We start from the raw sequence: 23,333 nt of genomic DNA on the forward strand, positions 1-23,333 counted from the left end.
TACAATTTTTTCGCTGATTTGCAGTGTGACTATGTAGGTAAGATTCGACACAAAAATGCAGCTAATAACAAGAAATCATACGATTAATGTATAAATGGTATGACTTTGAAATGAAATATTCTTCACATATGATGGAATCATAAATATTTCTATGGAGATGCCTAGAATTGTTTTACATTTTTAATAATAAATCAGTAGCCATATGGCAAAAATACAAAATTAATACAAAAATCAGTTAAAAAAAAAAGCTTTATTTAAAGTTAAGTGTTTTCTAAAGGAAGGAGCCGGGGTAATAGACTTGCAGCAACAGCTAATCTTCTGCGCCTCTCCAGGGTTGCTTATCGTCCAGAAATGTATGCACAGTCCATAAAAATAATCACTTTTTTGCTCTGTTCGCAAAAAAATTTAAGGCATCCATGATTTTTTGAGGCTCAAGAAACGTATACAGAGTATTTTGACTGTAATTATCATCATTATATAGCTTACAGTGGATGCCGCCAATGTCTTCTTATCAGATTTATCGGCTTTAGACATGTATCACTTACAATCTTAATGATTTATTATGGTTTTACAATGTGTTGTAAAAAATAGTCAGTCCATGATTTTTAGATAAACTATCAAAAAAAAAAAAAACCAGATCAAGTTGGTGCCTCCACCTCCTATGAACAGCTAATACCTCAGGAAGATTGTGGTTGTTTATGTATAAATGCATTATTACATACAAGCCATTCAACGGAATGGTCAAGCAGTGCAGGTTACGTTAGTCAGTGCTAAAGTTATGGCTTGTTAGCAACCCTTCTTTATCAGTATGATATGCCTTAAATGGACACTGTCACCTGAATTTGGAGGGAACAATCTTCAGCCATGGAGGCGGGGTTTGGGGTTTTTTAATTCACCCTTTCCTTACCCGCTGGCTGCATGCTGGCTGCAATATTGGATTGAAGTTCATTCTCTGTCCTCCGTAGTACATGCCTGCACAAGGTGCAATCTTGCCTTGCGCAGGCGTGTACTCCATGGCTGAAGATTGTTCCCTCCAAATTCAGGTGACAGTGTCCCTTTAAATAGGGATATTAAAGGGTTGTCTCATTGTGGCAAGTCTTTTACACAACACTTCCAAGCTACTGTACATAGACCTGTGTACAATGTTATATCAGCATTCCATTGTTTACTATTTTTCAACCAGAACCAATGCCAACTTCCTAAATGAGAAAAAATCCCCAAAACTCATTTTTTATTAAAGCAATGAGAATATTCAAAGTCTACTGGGTGCGAATTTATTTGTATGTCCCATTTCATAGCCCAATACATGTAAGCTGAAATATAGCCTCTTACCAAATGTCATTCGTGGCTCATTTTTTAAAATGATCCGGCCTGGTAGGATGTCATTGGTGTGACATGATGCACATTTGACAAGCTGGCTAATCAAAGGAAGAGGCGGGATGTAAGAAGTGCTAGTCGCACTACTGTGCACCGACCAAAGACCGCTATCATAGCACATGGAACGGGATGTACAAATTGATTTGCTCCAACTCAAAATCTACATTGAAAATAATATGATTATGGAACCATAGCATCATTTTGAATTAAAGCTTCTGACATACCTAAATGTTTGTGAAAAAGAAACGGACACTGCAAACACAATTAACACATAAAACTACACTATCAATAATTATTAGTTAGGCTGCACTAAGGCTGGTTTCACACTTGCGTTTTTGTCTGCAGCGTTTTTTGCGCAAAAAAAACGCATGCGTTTTTTTCCTATACTTAACATTGAAAACGCATGCGTTCTTTTGTGTACACGTTTGGTCGCGTTTTCAATCGCATGCGTTCATTTTCAAAAATGCAACTTGTAGTATTTTGAGAGGCGTTTTTTTGGACACAAAAAAACGCATGCGTTTTCATGCGTTTTTTTGGGGACCAAAAATACATTGGCGTCAATGGGGACGCATGCGTTTTTTTGTACATGCGTTTGCTTTTAACAAAGGCTGAATAGACTGTAGATAAGGTTGTCTAGACACTGATAAGCCTCCCCCATAGCAGCAGGGTTATAAAAGGAAGGTTGGGGGAAGTTTCTGGTCACTTCTCATCAGACTCTAAAGAAGACAAGACCCTGCTCGGACGCATTGGTGGACAAGACCCAGAGCAATGTGAGTATATCCTAGCCAATACATTTATTTTTAATTTTTTGGATCTACATGTCCTAATTTCTTCTTTTTTTTTTATTTCAACATGCATCAGAATGTCTTCTGCGGAGTCTTCATCTGATGAGGAGTTTGAGCCACGTCAGTCAGAAGTGGATCATGTCAGTGAGGTTAGTTTTTTGTCCTTCAGCTTGGTAAGTATTGACTGTCACATCGACACATGAGACAATTTTTTTTTTTTTTTTTATAGAGCACTTCAACTGAGGGACAGAGAGGGACGGAGCAGCGGAGTCAAGGTCCGGTGGGAAGACGTCAGCGGGTATGTATACAAGGCAGACTGTCCTCATTGTAATATTCTTGAATTTTCCTTTCTGTACCCTTGATTTTCTTTTCATTTTTGTTGTATGATCCTTTTCTGAAAGTTGACTTTCATATTCCTGCCCTTTCTCATCTTCTTCTTTTTTTTCTTTTTTCCCAATGTGATTGAGCAAACTTATATGATTTTCTTTTACTTTTAGGTTTCACAACGGGACGACGACCGGATCGATAATGACCTCCTGATCACCCTGGTCCAGGAGCGAGTCCCGTTGTGGGACGGCCGGGATCCACAGCATGCAGTCAATAGTACGCTACGTCGGTTGTGGAGTGAGGTGGCCCAAGCGTTGTGGGATGGCTGGGAGAATGCCCCGCCACGGGTCCGTAATGCATTTGGTAAGTATTGCACTGCAGTGTGAAGCAGCAGAGACCTTGGCCGGGCTCTCTGGACTGTGTGTGATGAAAGAAACTTTCTGGAGTTTCTGTCATCACACACAGTCAAGAGAGCACAGCCAAAAGTACTTTTTCTGACCATTATATGTTTTTGTTATTTCACGGTGGACAAAATAAGAACACGTTGGCGTTCCATGAAGGACCGCTTCAACAAGGACCTTCGTGCAGAGAATCGTGCAGCTAGTGGTTCCGGAGCAAGGCACCGGCTGTACAAATATCACCGTGTGCTGGCCTTTTTAAGACCGGTCCTTCTCATGAGAACGTAACTATTTCTCACATGCTTCCGGTTGTGTTGCATTGACATAATCTGTCATTTTAAATTCCACAGGATGTATCGTCTTGTTATATTTTGGTATTAATTTTCTGTGTTCTTTTTTCACAGCACACACTGCACGACTGTCGCAACAGGTTCTGGAGCGGTCCTTCAGCCGGCAGCCACGGACCCGTCCCAGCCATCCAGCAGCGCAGCAGCAGGTGGGTCTTCCACACTCACTGGAGACCAGGGGGCTGGCCCATCAGGTCTTCCCCTTTTGTAGTCCTCTTTCACTGCACCCATTTTTGCGGGCTCATCCCGGCAGTGACAGAGGGCTTCGGATAGGTCCCTCATGCCCGAGTTTTTGCACTTGAGCTCAGTTTTACACAAAGCAATCAAGGCTTTAGGTGACAGAATGGATGTGTCCCATAATCTCTTACATTGCCGCATCCAGGATGTCGCCAAAAGCGTTGATCAAGTTAAAGCCGACCTCCAGAAGCCAGCTCATCATTTTTTTTAATCAAATACAACAGGGCATGTCGGAACACCTTAGCCCTGATCTCCAGCTGAGTGTGATGCAGGCCTGCAATGTTGCTTTTGTGCAGGCTATGCAGCAGAGTCAGAGTCGTAATGTGGCGGCATATCCAACTGTGCCGTCACTGTCACGATTAACCACCATTCCTACATCTGCTGCATACCACTGCACGGCCACCTCTATTCCCTCCACAGGTGTACTCCACTACAGCGCCAACACAATGACGAGTGCTGTTGGACATCCCACCGCCACCACCATGACAACCGCTGCTCCGGCTTGGTCCTCCTCCGCTGACACCACGATGACGCAGGACCCTGGCGTGGCTTATCGGCCCGGCCCGCTCCCGATGCAGCAGGACCCAGGCATGGCATATCGGACCGGCCCCCCCCGATGCAGCAGGACCGAGGCATTGCTTTCCGGGCAGGACACCCCCCGATGCAGCAGGACCCAGGCCAGGCGTATAGGACGCCCCCCCCATGCAGCAGGACCCAGGCATGGCGTATCGCACCGGCCCCCCCATGATGCAGCAGGACCAAGCCATGGCTTTCCGGGCAGGACCCACCCCGATGCAACAGGACCCTGCCAGGGCTTTATGTTCCCCCCCACCAGCAATGCAGCAGGACCCTGGGAGGGGTTTAGGTCCCCCCCCAACGATGCACCAGGACCCTGGTATGGGCTTATGTTCCCCCCCCAACAATGCACCAGGACCCTGGGAGGGTTTTATGTTCCCCCCCGACGAGGCACCAGGACCCTGGTATGGGCTTATGTTCCCCCCCCAACGATGCAGTTGGACTCTGACGTTGCCGAGCGCTCCACAATGGAGACGGACTGTGTTATTGTGGAGCCGGATCATGACGTGTCTCCCGCCAACACTCAACATCCAATTAGCCAAAGAAGACATCCCCCTACCAAAAAAACCCAAAGGAAAACCCCCAAAACACACAAAAAACAAAAAACTCTGATTATTCCTCCCCCATCACCTACCGATGTGTCTGTATTGTCTGTTGTGTCTCACCCTTCCAGTGCGTCTCAAGCCTCTCATGTTTTAAGCCCCATCCCCGAACTTCCAGACCCTTCCAGTTTTATTGCCCCTTCTCCTGCCCCCTCTGCCTCCTCCACGGTGAGCCAGGCTTCAGTTCTCAACACCCCCCGGTTACGTCACTCTACCCCAAGCCGTCGCGGTACAACCCGTCGCGGTACAAAAAAATAAATTTGTTTGTTAACTCAATAAAAAAAAGTTTATTTGCAACAATTATGCTTGGTTTATTGTGTCTTTCACCGCTCTCAGTACACACCAATAAACTTCGCCACACACTTATTCTTTTGGCCAAAACATATCTCCAGTAGTATAAAATACAAGACTACATCTATATGTGTTTCTTCAGTATACAGATATGAGTTGGCCAAAAAAATATTAGTTATTTCCATACTCTTATTTTTGTACCTAGTGTAGTGTCACTGTACAAAGAGAAAATGGTGGAAATCAAGTTCAGTACTCAACTAAACCGGTCAGATGTCAAAATAGACACCTGACCTATTTAGTTGATTACTGCCTTGTATATTCACCATATTCTCTTATTTATATAGCACATTATGTGACAATGGTTGTCAAACTAATGGGACAATGGTTGTCACACACTACATATCTATGCTCACCTGGCCAGGTGTAAGAAATTGTGAATTCATGAGCATGTATATGTTTATCATGAATTCATTATTTCTTACACTTGACTTGATGGGTATAGAGAGCGTGACAGTCTTGACGCAATGATGTCAAGAAGATTACCAATAAATCAACATTTTTTTGCATTATTATAAGTATGCGGCCTGTGTTTTATATCATTATTTGTAAACCAAAATAGGGAGTGCAACAATATAAGAGGTCAATTATGATAAAAAAAAAAAAATATATTACCTCATCATCTATCACCCACTCCTGGTTTTGGATTACAAAATATGATATACATATCTACTGCCCATCTTTGGTCAACCTTTGTTTAGAGAGGAAAAAGATAGGAGACATGGTCAACACAACCAACACTCAAGTTTATTAATTTTTAAAATTTCTATCAGTATTTAATAATTGGTAAAGATAAACATACAACAGGACATTTAAACAACATTGTCCTGCCATGACACCCGTCCAATATCAGACACAAAATGGGCCGCAAATTGGTCCCACATAAGACCAACGGCTGCAGTTGACCGCATCTGGTGATGCTGAAAATCAAGCAATGGTTGTGAAACTGGTTCATCAAGTTCAATGTGGGGTCGCTCCTTAGCAATGAGGTAATTGTGTAGAAACACACAGGCTTTGACCACCTCGTCCACTGTTTCAACTTTTAGATTGATGGCTGTTGCAAGAATGCGCCATTTAGCAACCAGAATGCCAAAGGCGCACTCTACGGTTCTTCTGGCCCTGGTCAGTCTGTAGTTGAATATTCTTCTAGTGTGGTCCAAGTCCCTACTAGAATATGGCTTCAGGAGATTTTCACACATCTGGAAGGCCTCATCCCCAACCATAACAAATGGCAGCGGTGGGCCTTGAGTGTTGGGGAGAGGCTGTGGAGGGGGAAAATTAAAATTGTTGCCATACACACGACGGCCCATATCCGAGCTCTTAAAAGTCTGGGAATCATTGTCACGGCCAAAAGCTCCAATGTCCACGGCGATGAAGCGACACTCCGCATCCGCTATTGCCATGAGAACTACCGAAAAATATTTTTTGTAGTTAAAAAACTCAGATCCGGTTCTGGCAGGTTTTATAATGCGGATGTGCTTTCCATCCACCGCCCCTATACAGTTGGGGAAATCACACACGTTCACAAATTTTTCAGAAATTTCCCGCCACATGTCCACGGTGGGTACTGGTATAAACTCCTCACGGAGTACATTCCATAACGCACGACAAGTGTCCACAACAATTCCGGACAGGGTTGAGATTCCAAGCCGGTATTGGAAGTGGAGGGAAGATAAACTCTCTCCTGTGGCAAGAAATCTAAAAGAAAAAGAAAAAAAAAAAAATTAAAATCGGCTCTTTTAATGGTGTGTTTTAAAAAAAGAAAAAGAAAAAAACAACATAAAAAACATGTCATAACAAAAAATTTGACGGTCATTGGTTTAGTTTTGTAACGTACCGTAATGTCACTAACAGACGTTCCTCAGGTGGAATCGCTCTACGTAGCCGTGTGTTCTGTCGCCGTATGGATCCTTCGACACGAGACAGTAAATCCCGGAAAGAATTTTGAGACATTCTCGTGTAATCCTGGAATTTCTCCGGGTTGCCATTCAGCTCCGCATAGAGCGTGTGATATGCTCCACGGCTCTCACGCACTTCAATGATGGGGTGCCTCCAAAAACGCCGACGCTGTCTCCTTCTCCATCTTTGGCGGTTTCGGTCTTGCTCCCAAGCAAAAACACAGGCAAGGAAAATCTTGAAGCTGAACTCCAGTTTGAAATAAAAGTTCTCCATTGAAAGATCCATCATGACACCGGAAACAGTAGCAAGCTCTGAAAATTTCTGTACCCCTAGGGTCTATATATTGAGAGACAATCATATATGCCCTCTCTATTCCCATTGGTTGTGTCTGGTAACCTTTTTTTTGTATTTTTTTTTTTTAAATGCTCAAAAAAATGCAAACGCATGCAAAAACGCATGTAAACGCGTGTAAACGCTGCGTTTTTTTTATGCATGCGGTAAACGCGTGCGTCAAAAAAACGCAGCGTTTACATGCGCTTTTGCACCATGCGTTTTTTTTTTAAAAAACGCATGCGTTCAAAAACGCAAGTGTGAAACCAGCCTTAAAGGCCAATGTTTATTCATTCACAATAAGACTTGTGTAAGATCAAAGTGCGCGTTAAAGCAAGCAAGATGCTGTGACGCATAATATTCACACACGTAGTTATTGATGGATAATATTGTCTAAAACTATACAAAATGAGCAAACTCCTGCCCTACAGAATAGCAATACATATTTCTCAACAATCATACATCACTCAGCTCGGTGCAGATTCATTTGTCATCTACAAGGAAAACTCTTATTTTACACTACAGCATCATATTAATAACTTTGTGTCTTATTCAATCTCTTTTTTTTTTTCATTCCTTCACCAGGGAACACAAAATCTGCCTTAACACCACAAGACAACAATACTTCCCGAAAGAAAATAAATGTAATAGTAATAATGACATTAGCAACGTGGTGTTAGTGTAATGTTACAGTAAGATGTGACCGTGTGCCAGAGCCGTCACCATTTTAGTAAAATGTCACTATCACTGTCAAGATCCTGACAAATGTTATTGATTTAAAAATATGTCACATTTTCATGTCTTAGACGATACTTTAGCTATCATCTTTCTTGAAGTAATAAATTGTTTCTTGGACATAGAATTATTCCTGTACTATTAGTTTGCTCTACATTGCCGCTGTCTGAGTCTGCACTCTATTATTGTACCATTTATTATGATTGTGGCGGGAAGATGCCATTAGAGTCAGTTTTTTGGGGAGTTATGCAGTAAAGTAATTAGTCCACCTGTATTCACACTTGCTCCCTGAAATCAAAGGGTTTGTGAAAAAAGCGTCTCCGATAAAATAATAAGAAAAAAAAATATATGGAATTATGGAAATTGCTGACTGTATAGACATGTTAAGGGAAATCTGTCAGCAGCAGCTTAAAACATCTCAATTTGTTCAGTATGGAGTATGAGTGCCACATGGTAATGTGTGCAAACTGTAAAACGCTGCGGAATATGTTAGCGCTATATAAAAATAAAGATTGTTATTATTATTACATGCAGAAATCTCCACACTTATAAGACCTGGCTGTTGTAAATGAGGTTATTCATTGGTTATCTGAGGAATGTTCTGCTGCGGTGAACGCATTTGGCCAAATCATCATGATCCGCTGCTGGCAGCTCCCATTGAAAATTGCTGACCAATGATATCCCAAATGTGCTTCATGGGACACAAGTTGTTGAGGAATGGAATATATATTTATTTATTTGTGTTTTGTTTTGCTAGTGCACCCTAGAGGCCCAAAACCATTTTAGCAAATAAATGGAAATATAGGTTGATAGACTGAGATAACAGATAAACATGCATGTTAGGACAGCAAAATATGCCGATGTAATAAATTCCAGCACCCTTCTCTTGTTATAACACTTATATGCGTTTACGATTGACATCCTAATTGATTAAACAGTGGATAGCGGTACTTATTGTTAACTTATTTCATCAGCAGCTCTGAAGTAAAATCTTTGATTTTGTCCATGTGGTTTGAATGATACAGAGATAGAAAACCCAATTAATCAACTCGAGGTATTTATTTATGTTCTGTTCCCGCTGGCTTTCTTTCCCGCTGCCTGAATTAAGCTGCTGGAATGTAGCATTGATTGGCTATCTCACAGCTTGCTGTCTGTTCTTTTTGACAGGCAATTTAGTTGCTACATGTCGGCCTCAATAAAAGGAAAAAAAATAAACATTCAGACGACTGACATTTCTACAGACAAGCAATTTATCCAGGTGGAATTTTCCTCACCGCCGCGCAGTCTGTGGGTAAGTGGCAGAAAGCGTAATGTTACAGCTTTTGTAACTTATGTAGAAGCACAGACAATGGAGTTAAAGGGTTCAGGGTGAATGCATGGCATCCTTTGATGTTTAGAAATAAAGTTACCTTCACACATAACGATTTCGTTAACGATATCGTTGCAATGTCACGCTTTTTGTGACGTAGCAACGATCCCGCTAACGATTTCATTGTGTGTGACAGCGACCAACGATCAGGCCCCTGCTGGGAGATCGTTGGTCGCTGGGGAATGATCAGGACCTTTTTTTGGTCGCTGATCACCCGCTGTCATCGCTGGATCGGCGTGTGTGACGCCGATCCAGTGATGTGTTCACTTGTAACCAGGGTAAATATCGGGTTACTAAGCGCAGGGCCATGCTTAGTAACCCGATATTTACCCTGGTTACCATTGTAAAAGTTAAAAAAAAAAACCAGTACATACTCACATTCCGATGTCTGTCTCGTTCCCCGCTGTCAGCTTCCCTGCACTGACTGTCAGCGCCGGCCATAAAGCAGAGCACAGCGGTGATGTCACCGCTGTGCTCTGCTTTACGGCCGGCGCTGACACAGTCAGTGTGGGAAGCTGACGGCGGGCGACGTGACAGACATCGGAATGTGAGTATGTATTGTTTTTTTTTTTTACTTTTACAATGGTAACCAGGGTAAATATCGGGTTACTAAGTGCGGCCCTGCACTTAGTAACCCGATGTTTACCCTGGTTACCCGGGGACTTCGGCATCCTTGAAGACAGTTTCAATGATGCCGAAGTCGTTCCCCTGATCGTTGGTCACTGGAGAGAGCTGTCTGTGTGACAGCTCCCCAGCGACCACACAACAACTTACCAACGATCACGGCCAGGTCGTATCGCTGGTCGTGATCGTTGGTAAGTCGTTTAGTGTAACGGTACCTTAAGACTAGCGGCATGCCTCGTCCACTTGTCAGCAAAGGTTTTAATGGCCACTTTGCTGTAACCTCTTCCTAAGAAATGGTAGCTTTAGGGATCATTGACAGATACAGCCATCTTAAATATAATGAAGCAGACAGAAGTGATGCAAGGCACCGGACCAGAAAATGCTAGCCCTGTATACTCAGAAACTGGGTTGCGGTGTGGACAACAGACGCATCACTGCTGAGTGCAAGCAAGCAACTCATTCTACATTATACCGAAAGTCAGAATGATGCGCAGGGTCACCACCCTCGGCGTGCGCCACTGCCATTTACTTATTAGAAATGTCTAAGTGAAGAAGAAATACACATTTCTAAGGTATTCCCTTTAGAGCACAGGCGTGCAGTCAGCTTTTGTATCGCAGGAAATTGTTTAAAGACCAATTTAACAATGAGTCATTTCATCAGGAAAGCAATTCTTCGCAAATTCAATCTCTTTTCTCACAACAACAATAGACAAGACAGAATAATAAAATGAAGGCATTATCAGGTGAAATTTCGAGTGTAAATATTTTCTGTGTCTTCTCCCAAGTGTACAGACAGGATGCGCTACAGAAAAATTGCACTCTCTTGTGTGATGCTTTGCTAATAAGTTGCACCCCCGCAAGGTAACGGAGGTTAATTGCAAGTCTGCAGAATCTCCCCTAACTACACATCATTGTCATACTCTCCTGAGCATCTTTCAGTCGTGAATCATTGTCATTCTCTAATCTTTATTCTTCTCAAAGCTAAGAAAATATTGAGTAAAATAGAATTTTTGGAGACTATATATATATCTTATTCAACCTCATTTGTTTTCTTTTGTTTTTTTTCCATTCTTGAGCTTGACAACGCAAAATCTGCCTTAAAATAACAAGAAAACAATACCTCCCAAAAGAAAATATATTTAATAGCAATAGCATTAGCAACGTGGTGTCAGTGTAATGTCACATCAAGAAGAGAAGATAAGTGGAGGCAGCTGAAGACAGCTAACTAAGGAGCAGCCATAGCACTTGAAACCACAAGAGGGAGCCCAAGAGCAGAACTCACAAAAGTGCCACTTACAACCACCGGAGGGAGCCCAAGAGCGGAATTCACAACAGGAGTGCATTGCAGTCACAGGCATAGCTGTGATTGCAATGCAAAATAAAAGTGAATGTGAGTCTTGGGCATGCTATTTGTCCAAGGCAGATTTAAGAAAACCTGCAGGATGGTAGTGGGGCAGTTTGTTTCCTTCCCAACCGGGTTTTCCATGTGGCCTATGGCCACAGGTTCCTTATAAAAAAAAATCTGAAACAGAAAGTTGGGTGTGTCAGTTTGGTTTTGCAAGTGTGCAGAGTAGTAAGCTCTGCAGAGCTCCACCTGGGTGAGGCAACACAGGTAATCGGAGCTGAAAGGCCTGGCACCCAAAGCATACACGGTGGTGCAGTCACCCACGGCAACCGATCTCGGAGGTGGACTGGCGTGTTTACCGTCTGCGACCTGGAAGATATGATTCCCAGCTGCGATCCGGAGGATATTGTGTGCTGTGCATTGCTGTGAGTTTGACATTAAAACACGTTTGCTTTGAACTTTGCTGGGTCACTGCCTCATCACTGCAAAGTGTGGATACCGTTGCACTACATATGGTTAGAGAATGCGGGCAGTGTGAACTGAGGCATACTCCAAAGCATGCTGCATGTCAGGGAGCAAGACTGCAATTCTACAGCTCAAGCCTGCTGGAAATGGAGGAGTTTTTGAAGCGGTTGGTCCTCATTCAGCAGCAGCAGCAAGAGGTCCTGCAGTTGCAGCGGCAGCAGCAGGAGCTACTGTATCAGCAGCAGCAGAAAACGAGTGAGCTCATTTTTCAGCAGGTTGTGGCCCTGCGAGAGGAGACCCCTAAGGTGAGGGGCAATCAGCGGTGTAAAGAGGAGACCCCTAATGTAAAGGGCGATCAGCGGTGTAAAGAGGAGACCCTTAAGGTGAGGGGCGATCAGCGGGTGTGCCAATGGTCCTTTGCAGAGTCTCGCCCTGCCAGGTCTCAGGCCTATGACTTATTGCAGTTGGTTAAGGAATGGCTCCAGCCAGAGACCTTGACCCTGGGCCAGATGGTAGAAAGGGTGGTGGTCGACCGGCTGATGAGGGCTCTGTCAGCAGCCATACAGTGTGGGGTGGGGCAAGGAGACCCAGGCACTGTGGACCAGCTGATAGGATTCATTGAGCGGTATACAGCCACTCAGAACTTTGTACAGGCGCATGGGAAAGTCCACAAACCACTGTTGGAGCTAACCAGGACTGAGCCTGTGATGACGCGGAAAAAACGAATTGACGGTGACAAAAGTCCCGTTTCCCCTAAAGTAGCTCCAAGGTAGTCATGTAGCAGCGATTAAGTGTTGATGTTGCCATGGGCCCAGGCATGTGGCTGCCAACTGCCCCCTGATGTCTGAACCTATGAACTGCGGGTGTATACTCGCCGTGTGTCTATGAATGCCCAGTCAGTCTGTACTGCCAACAGAGGCACTGCCGACCATGAACCCCAGCTGTGCCAGGTACTTGTGAATGGGTACCAAACAGAGGCTCTCCCGGACTCTGGGAGCTTGGTGACTTTGGTCCATGGGTCCCTTGTTGCCGGGGACAACCCCACAGGACAAAAAGTGGAGGTGATGGGTATACATGGAGAACTCAGGGATTACCCGACCACGGAGGTTAATTTTTCCACACGGTGTGGAGACTTCAAACATCTGGTGGGAGTGGTGAAGTCTCTTCCATATGGCACTGTGTTGGGAAGAGACTTGCCCCTCTTCTGGTCCCTGTGGGAGACCAGGGTTAACCCTCCCAAAGTAAATGTTGTCCTGGGTGCAGAACCCCTGATATCTTCAAATACTACAAGGCTGCCATGCTCACCAGAGTTTTGGACTGGATCAGAAGACCCCCGGAAAAAATATGGCTACCTATCGAGAAACACCTAGCTCCAGCCCCCTTAAGATCTATGGTTAAATTATGTGATTACACTAACGTGAACCAATTAATAACTAACGAGATTACAATAGCTATTCTTAAAATATGGAGGTCTGAATTTCTCAGAGTAACCCCCCCTATCCCCAATTCTACCAATACAAGATTTTATGGGTCCTATCTCCTCTACACTGCCTAAAGATCCTACCAACACGTCAAGAAATTTGACTAATCCGCTAATCCCAATAGGCGATCTATTCATAGACAGCTCCCTGATGACCCTTTCGGAACACAAGTATTTTAAACCACACCTTAATATTTATTTTTTCCATTATAAAAGGATTAAAGACTACTGTCACAAATATAAAAGACAGTCTCACTTGCTTCGCCCAATCACACTCTTTGAAAAACTCTGTGCTCAACATAGCCCACCGAAAAAAGTTTTATCTAAAATTTATAATTTTCCGATTATGGAAAAGGCCGATACCAAAAGGGCCTTTATAGGACTTTGGGAGAGGGACCTCAATATTCTCTTCACTAAAGAACAGACTATCTCTATTTATAATAGTTCACATGGCCCCTCTCAACGTGTAAAAATTCAAGAAAATTCTTATAAAGTGTTATCCTGATTGTATCGTACTCCGTCTCAGTTGCACCAGTGGCATCCCTCCACCTCTGATGTATGTTGGAGATGCTGTGTAGATCCAGGATCCTATCTACACATTTGGTGGTCTTGTCCGAAAATTATACCCTTTTGGCAATTGGTGACAGAAATAATCTCTGATGTGTTGGGCAAAGTCCCTGTATTACAACCCCTGTCCACTTTACTTAATTTACCTCTATGGCCAGAGAATCCACTGGCTTCAAAAATGGCGAGTAATATAATCGCTGCCAGCAAGTTCCTAATCCCCACTCTGTGGAAAACTACTTACACCCCCACTAAAAAACAAGTTCTTGAGAAAACCGACTTGCTATATCATATAGCAGAATTGGTAGCCAGCACACAAGAATCACTCAATTCCTTTCAGAATATATGGGAACCGTGGATCCAATTCCGATCCAGTCCTGGGTTTCTACTTGAAATTTCAAACACTGGAGGCGTCTAATAAATATACCTATTCAATAATCATTCTTTTTCCCAGATGGCTCTTCACCGGATCCTTGCTTTTACCAGATCCTCTCTCTTTCTCTCCCCCTCTTGTTTTCCCTTCCCTACGCTTTCCTCCTATCTCTCTCTTTTTCTCTACCCACTCTCATTCCTTCTGAAGATCTTGACCTAGCGATCATACGCGAGTCACCTAACACTCCTCTTGGTTTATCGTATTTGGCCTTACTAAGGCTTCCCTGTTGAGGTCCTGTTTTAGAGTTTTGTTAACAATAACTAATTAGGTGTGATTCCTCATAATGTTTTCTCCCTTCATGTCTATTGGATATAATGGTTTTTCCTTTCCTGTTCGTCTGTTATACTTTTCCCTCAATAAAAAGATTATTGAAAGAAAGAAAGAACCCGAAGATCCCGAGTCAGGGATACCTGCCATAGGGGTTGCCAACCTAGGGACAGAGTGTAACCCCGATAGGTTTCCCCTAGAGGTTTGGGCACGAGAGGTCATGGAGACCCCACCGAACAACGAGCTGGAAATGTCACCTGGCGAGTTCGGGACACCTCAGTTCCAGGGTCCCATGGAGAGACTCACGTATAGAAAGAAAGCCTGGAGGAATCAGGAAGGTGGGGTCACGGAGGTGATTACGGTCTTACCCACAAGGAACCCTCTGGCACCAGCCAAGGATGTAGCTGGGGTCAGGTTAAAATGAATAGAGCTCTCGATAATCAGCAGCTACGAGAGGCTCGAGTTCGGGTGCGATATAATACGGATATATGCCCAAAGTTGCCGGGTGGACTTCTGTGATCCAGCATGAGAGTCACCAAGGCACGGGTAAGGGTACGGAGGAAATAGTACCATGTGCCAGAAGGCAGGTACTTAGGTTATGGGATGAGCTGCAGGGTTATTGAACCCCAAATAAACAAGGTCAAAACCACCTAAAATGGGCCAAAATCTGTTAGTCAGGAAAGTGGGCATGTCTTCTGCAACGGAAAAGGGGAGGTGGGTGGTCATGTAACAAAGTGTGGAGGATAAACACAAAGGAGAGGAATGCTCACATCAATCGATGGTTAGAACTTCAGTTTCTCAGTAGAGTTTTGGGCAGGGAGGTCACAGGGACATGCGGATGCCCTGTCATGTTCCCCATGTGGTGACAAGTGTTCAACCCCGCAGATTTGAACAGAGGGGGGGGTATGCGAGTCAGTGACTGGTGTCACATGCAAGGGTTGCTATGTGTCCCCCCAGGATGCGCACAGAGGCACACTCAGGCCATGGGAGTGCATTGCAGTCACAGGCATCGCAGTGATTGCAATGCAAAATAAAAGCGAGTGTGGGTCTTGGGCAAACTATTTGTCCAAGGCAGATTTAAGAAAACCTGTTCTGGGCTTTTATTTTTTAAACAGACTACAGGATGGTAGTGGGGCCGTCCATTTCCTTCCTGGCTGGGTTTTCCATGTGGCCTACGGCCACAGGTTCCTTGTGAAAAACTTTGAAGCAGAGGGTTGGGTGTGTCAGTTTGGTTTTGCAAGTGTGCAGAGCAGTAAGCTCTGCAGAGCTCCACCTGGGTGAGGCAACACAGGCAAGCGGAGCTGAAAGACCTGGCACCCACAGCGTACACGACGGTGCAGTCACCCATAGCAACAGGTCTCGGAGGTGGACTGGCCTGTTTATCAACAGTGACCCAGAGGATATGGTCCCCGGCTGCGATCCGAAGGATACTGTGTGCTGTGTATTGGTGTGAGTTGGACATTAAAACACGTTTTGCTTTTAACTTTTCTGGATCACTGCTTCATCACTGCACCGTGTGGATACCGCTGCACTACAGCACCTACAGTGCCTTGTGAAGTATTTGGCCCACTGGAACTTTTCAACCTTTTCCCACATATCATGCTTCAAACATAAAGATACCAAATGTAAATTTTTGGTGAAGAATCAACAACAAGTGGAACACAATTGTGAAGTTCAACGAAATTTATTGATTATTTTAAATTTTTGTGGAAATTCAAAAACTGAAAAGTGGGGCATGCAATATTATTCGGCCCCTTTACTTTCAGTGCAGCAAACTCACTCCAGAAGTTCATTGTGGATCTCTGAATGATCCAAGGTTGTCCTAAATGCCTAATGATGATAAATATAATCCACCTGTGTGTAATCAAGTCTCCACATAAATGCACCTGCTCTGTGATATTCTCAGGGTTCTGTATGAAGCACAGATAGCAACATGAAGACCAAGGAACACAACACAAGCAACACAGCTCATCACCCTGAACACACCATCCCCACTTTCAACCATGGTGGTGGCAGCATCATGGTTTGGGCCTGCTTTTCTTCAGCAGGGAAAGGGAAGATGGTTAAAATTGATGGGAAGATGGATGGAGCTAAATACAGGACCATTCTTGAAGAAAACTTGTTGGAGTGTGTAAAAGACCTGAGACTGGGACAGAGATTTGTCTTCTAACAAGATAATGATCCCAAACATAAAGCAATATTTACAATGGAATGGTTCACAAATAGACGTATCCAGGTGTTAGAATGGCCAAGTCAAAGTCCAGACCTCAATCCAATCGAGAATCTGTGGAAAGAGCTGAAAACTGCTGTTCACAAACGATCTCCATCAAAGCTCACTGAGCTCGAGCTGTTTGCCAAGGAACAATGAGCAAGAATTTCAGTCTCTCGATGTACAAAACTGATAGAGACATACCCCAAGCGACTTGCAGCTGTAATCGCAGCAAAAGGTGGTGCAACAAAGTATTAAGTTAAAGGGGCCGAATAATATTGCACATCCCACTCTTCAATTTTTGAATTTCCACAAAAATGTAAAATAAACAATAAATTTCATTCAACTTCACAATTATGTTCCATTTGTTGTTGATTCTTCACCAAAAATTTACATTTGGTATCTTTATGTTTGGAGCATGATATGTGGGAAAAGGTTGAAAAGTTCCAGGAAGCTGAATACTTTCGCAAGGCATTGTATACAGCTTCTGCTCGTTGCGTTGTCTATGGGATTGCCGAGTACAGTGAATGGTTATTTCCAGGAATCCTAAAGACAATGAATAGAGCAGAGGTCAAGAATGCGCACCTTCACTCCATTCAGCACAGTCCTGCAGAGCACCATTCTTGGCGAACCCCACATTCAGGGTCTCTGGGTGTCCCAATGGTCAGACCCCTAGCAATCAGCAAGTTATCCCCTGTTAAAAGAATAGCTTAATTTTGGGGGAATAACCCTTTACTCACAACTAACCACAGAATATAATATTCCACATAATGCACCTATTGTATAAATGTATTCATTCCACTAAAATAAATTGCCATTCCCCCACCCAGAAGGTCCAAAGCACTACGGTGTCACTTTGCTACATTAAAAATGTAACCAGTTGGGCACTGCCACTACATAACCAGATGCACACAAACCGGTGGCACACTGACCGCAGAGCCCAACAACCTGGGTACTACTGTTATGTGTGATCAATCTCACTTAGTGCCACAGCCATCCATGGACAATGGCATTCCCCAGCCCACAAGAACAACAATGCTCATATGCAGGAGGCATGAAGGGGTGTCCTGCTGTGTGAGCACATCTTTAAGATTGTGATGTAGCTACAAATTTACTCCTTAGTCCTTACATCTCCCTATATATGCAATCCCCCATGCAGTGCATTGCTCCTCAGCCTCTCTCTATGTAATGCCCCCTATTGCAGTATATGACAATTCAACCTCTCTTATACAGCCTTTTCCCACAGTACATTGCTCATCAGCCCCTCTACATACAGCCTTATCATGCCTCAACCCCCTATGTTCACAGCCCCACATATGCAGAGCATTGCTCTTAGGCCCTCAGTGCACAGCTTCGATCTGCTGTATGTCATGCCTTAGAACCTTTATATTTAGTCCCGTTAATCCTTAGCCCCTATACATAGCCCCCCATTGACAGAACATATTTGTTTAATTCCCTCTATACACAGCTTTCATCATCGGCCCCTTCTATACTCAACCTACACCATCAGCCCCTTCCATATTCAGCCTACATCTGCAATAAATTGTTTCTCAGCCTCTGTAGACACAGCCTCCATCTGCACTACATTACTCCTTTCAGCCCCTCTATATCAAGTCTAAATATGGAGTACATTGTTCCTTAGTTCCTATATACACAGCGTCCCTCTGTAGTACATCGATCTTCAGACCCCTATACACACAGTACATCGCTCCCCAGGTTCTCCATACAAAGCCTACATCTACAGCAAATCACTCTTCAGCCCATCTATATACAGCCTCCATCTGCACTACATTACTCCTTTCAGCCCCTCTATATCAAGTCTAAATATGGAGTACATTGTTCCTTAGTTCCTATATACACAGCGCCCCTCTGTAGTACATCGATCTTCAGACCCCTATACACACAGTACATCGCTCCTCAGGTTCTCCATACAAAGCCTACATCTACAGCAAATCACTCTTCAGCCCATCTATATACAGCCTCCATCTGCAGTAGATTGCTATTCACCCCTTTATACATATCCTCTATCTGCAGTCCAGCCTCCCTTTAAAATGCATCACTCCGCAGTCTCTCTATACACAGCCTCCATCTGCAGTAGATAACTCTGCATTTCTGTTATACATAGCCTGCATCAGCAGTACATCGCTCCTTAGTCCCTTTATACACAACCTCCATCTGCAGTGCACTGTTTCTCTATCCCTGAATACACAGCCCCATCTGGAGTACATCACTCAGACCTTAATCACAGCCCCATCTGGAGTACATCACTCCTCAGCCCTTAATCACAGCCCCATCTGGAGTACATCACTCCTCAGCCCTTAATCACAGCCCCATCTGGAGTACATCACTCCTCAGCCCTTAATCACAGCCTCTATCTGCAGTACATCACTCCTCAGCCCTGAATACACAGCCCCATCTGGAGTACATCACTCCTCAGACCTTAATCACAGCCCCATCTGGAGTACATCACTCCTCAGCCCTTAATCACAGCCTCTATCTGCAGTACATCACTCCTCAGACCTTAATCACAGCCTCTATCTGCAGTACACCACTCATCAGCCTCCATCTACAAAACATCAATCCTCAGCCACCGTATTCACAGCATCCATTGGCAATACATCACTCCTCATCCCCTGTATACACAGCTCAATCTGTAGTAAATCACTCCTCAGCCCCTTTATACAGCATCCATGCCCAGTTCATCACTCTTCTACCTCTCTATACACAACCATAACACAGGCAGATGACTAGCCTTTTTTTGTTTGTTTATCATCCTTACAGCCATAGATATTTTAAGGAGCTTTCACTATACAGGCTGGGCCATTTATATGGATACACCTAAATAAAATGGGAGTGGTTGGTGATATCAACTTCCTGTTTGTGGCACATTAGTATATGGGAGGGGGAAAACTTTTCAAGATGAGTGGTGACCATGGCGGCCATTTTGAAGTCGGCCATTTTGCATCCAACTTTATTTTTTCCAATGGGAAGAGGGTCATGTGACACATCAAACTTATTGAGAATTTCACAAGAAAAACAATGGTGTGCTTGGTTTAACTTTGTTCTTTCATGAGTTATTTACAAGTTTATGACCACTTATAAAATGTGTTCTAAGTGCTGCTCATTGTGTTGGATTGTCAATGCAACCCTCTTCTCCCACTCGTGACACACTGATAGCAACACCGCAGAAGAAATGCTAGCACAGGCTTCCTGTATCCGTTGTTTCAGATGCTGCACATCTCGTATCTTCACAGCATAGATAATTGGCTGATGTGTCACATGACCCTCTTCCCATTGGAAGTTACAGCCGTTGCTCTGCATAAACAGAGCGCTGACTGAACCAGGGCTGGAAACGTCCCCAGTGACTGAATACGGAACGCTGCGGGGGAAAATAAAGTTCATTTTCTCCCTGCAGTGTTTGGCTAAATGCAGACGCCAGGCAGGTTAACAACACTATTAACTTGCAGATTAACCCCATATCTGTAGGATAATAGCGCTTTTTCTGGTGACAGGTTCCCTTTAACAGATCAATGAAAAGAAAGTTATAATAATAAAACCTTTCAACGTAGATGTTTTTTCCAGTCCCAAGGGAATACAGACTGCATAGGATCCGATAACAGGAAACTTGAACATCATCCACTGAAAAAGTAAAAGAAATTTTTAATATTTTTAACATAATTGCAATTATATATATATAACTGTGGACAAATGCAGAAATGACAAAAGAATTTCTGTGATGTATAAATTAGAGGAACCGTATAGATACCCCATAGTTTGTAAGCTTGCGAGCAGGGCCCTCACTCCTCCTGGTATCTGTTTTGAACTGTATTTCTGTTATGATGTAATGTTTATTGTCTGTACAAGTCCCCTCTATAATTTGTAAAGCGCTGCGGAATATGTTGGCGCTATATAAATAAAATTATTATTATTATTATTATTATTATTAGATACAGTGGACACTTTTAGCTGTGCCCTTAAAAGTGTAGTAGAAATGTTTGGACCTACTACTTGGCTCATATTTCTCACAATATGATACGAAAAAACCCCGGTAAACTCCATCAGTTCCATTTTCTGCAATTTGGATCTTTCATCCCCAGGTGAGCAGACCTTCCCTTGGCTTTTGGTTCTTGAAATATTTTCTGGTTATAGCAGAAGATTGTAGGCTATAAACTTCATATTCTATAGGAATTATTGCTAATTCTACACCTGGTACTCTGCACTATGATTAGCATTATCATACCAAATGTGTGACTGGCAATTTATTTTCTGCCTCTGACTTAGGCCGAGGTTACACTAGCAGTATTTGGTCAGTATTTTACATCAGTATTTGTAAGCCAAAACCAGGAGTGGAACAGTATAATAGAAACACGTCACCACTTCTGTATTATCACACACTCCTGGTTTTACTGATGTAAAATACTGATGTAAAATACTAGGGGATAGGGATAGCACGAGGATTGGTCCCTTAAATTTATAGATCTGGAACCTTCTCTACCTCAACATCATCCATCACGGAAGAGTTGTGAGATCCTAAATATACATCAAAGGTCAGTGGGTCTCCTTGAAATTGTCTGACTTTATTCTAATACGTATGGAGGATTTTGGAGTTGTGATTGTCGTGAACTTATCCACTTTGAGGCACTGACTTATAAAACATAAGAGGCTTGTGGAAAAACAATTAGCGTTTAAGATTGGAAACACTGTCATTTTCTTTAATAAGCTTCCTTCTACAATATCCAGCTAACCAGCTAAATATAGAAGACACATTTAATATCATTACTGCAGAATAAGGCAAAATTAAAAAAAAAAAGAATAATGAACAAGTCAAAAATTCCATCTTGCCTTTCTTGTATTAAGCATGCCTTTGGAATGCACTGATAATAGTAATGGCCACTTTGAGCGTGCCTCTAGCAATGATATATGATCAATTATAAATCTGATACATACTGCTGGCCACCCGGAGATAGCTTGCAGCACTATTCAAGAATACGCACTTTTCTATAAATGACATTGCAGACGCCAGCAGTTTGATCTAGCAACCTACGCTCTAGTATAGATATATTCAATTTATGCTGCAAAAAATGATATATTTATTTCTGTGAGATATTTAGTTTTTAATTCATCTAATATTATTTAAGTATACATTTATTATTAATAATATTTTGCAAGATGTCCAAATTGTGGTTTCACTGAAATAACAGGGGACCATGTGCAGAATACATTAATAATTCATATTAATCTCTATATCCTAGGTAACTAATAGATGATTTTAAGATATGGACAATAATGTGGATCAAGCTTTTTATACAGAAGGACAGTCGTGACATGAAACCATTGTCATGATGAGGAGCACAGCTGGACATAATAGCAAAGCCAGACTGGCATTTACAAAAAAAACAACAGGGCTTTTATTATCAACTTTTCTTCTTTAATAGCCAAGCGCATTTTTAACAATTTTACTGATCCAATGCAATATTAAGAAACAGCTTTGATAAAAAAAAAGAAATTGGGGGTATACAGCTACAATGTAAATTATGTCTCCATGTTTACAGGGCACAAATTTAATAATTTAGTCTGATCTTGCAGACATGTATTACTCCACTCACTTTGCTCACTTTTCTTGCTACGGGGCATGCAGAAAGCAATAGTACAACACTAAAGAAGCGATTTAAGTCATGGGACTTTCTTGGATACCAATGAAGTGTTATTTTTCTGCATGCGAGGTTCAGATAAATGAACATGGGGACAACATGAAAACAGCCAGTGCCCTGCAGCAGATTCAGCCCTCTGACTTTATGCCTCTTGGTGGGCACATTTTAAAGCATAAAACCAGGGGTGCCGCTATCATGGGGCAAGTTGAGCCCTTTGCTTCAAGTGGCAGTTCTCACTGAAAGACAGAGGGCGGCAGAGCGGCGGTCAGAGCACCTGGTGCCGACTCTCCGTAATCACTGGCATTTGCTGTCACTAGCGCGGTGCGCGCTCCCCTGCACAACCCATGATGTGCAATATCAGCCAGTCATCCCTGCACCCGCAGAGCAGCACACCACATATTGGCTGCTCTGTGCAAACAGGACCTGTGATGAGGTCACAGGAGGGAAGGAGTCATGGGTCACATGATCGGGACCTCCATGGATTGCAGGACTCTGCTGTGCTGGTTGCAATGGTAAGTGTGTGTATAAGGTCTGTGGAGTGGAGCGGTGTGTGTATGAGATGCACAGAGCGGAGCCATGTGTGTATGAGGTGTACGGAGCAGAGCCGTGTGTGTATGAGGTGTACGGAGCAGAGCCGTGTGTGTATGAGGTGTATGGAGCGGAGCCATGTGTGTACGAGGTGTACAGAGCGGAACCGTGTGTGTACGAGGTGTATGGAGCGGAGCGGAGCGGAATGTGTACGAGGTGTACGGAACGGAGCTGCGGTGTATGAGGTGTATGGAGCAGAGCCGGGTGTGTATTCAGTATACGGAGCAAGTTGCATGTGTATGAGGTGTATGGAGCGGAGCCAGGTGTGTATGAGGTGTATGGAGCAGAGCCGTGTGAGTACAGAGTGGAGTCGTGTGTGCAAGGTGTTCGGAGCGCAGCCGCGTGTGTAGGAGTAACTATGTGTGGCCATTATACAG

General features: G+C 43.4%; 1 protein-coding gene across 1 annotated transcript in view; it reads right to left on the reverse strand.

Annotated features, from left to right (window-relative positions):
• Window positions 1–23,333, reverse strand: part of RYR3 (ryanodine receptor 3) — an 886,248-nt gene that overhangs the window by 245,472 nt on the left and 617,443 nt on the right. The window contains exon 65 of the mRNA XM_069732389.1: window positions 20,275–20,356. Coding sequence (XP_069588490.1) covers window positions 20,275–20,356 — 82 coding nt within the window. The remainder of the gene's footprint in view (window positions 1–20,274; window positions 20,357–23,333) is intronic.

Source organism: Ranitomeya imitator, chromosome 1 (genome assembly GCF_032444005.1).
Source record: "Ranitomeya imitator isolate aRanImi1 chromosome 1, aRanImi1.pri, whole genome shotgun sequence".
Classification (NCBI taxonomy): Eukaryota; Metazoa; Chordata; class Amphibia; order Anura; family Dendrobatidae; genus Ranitomeya; species Ranitomeya imitator.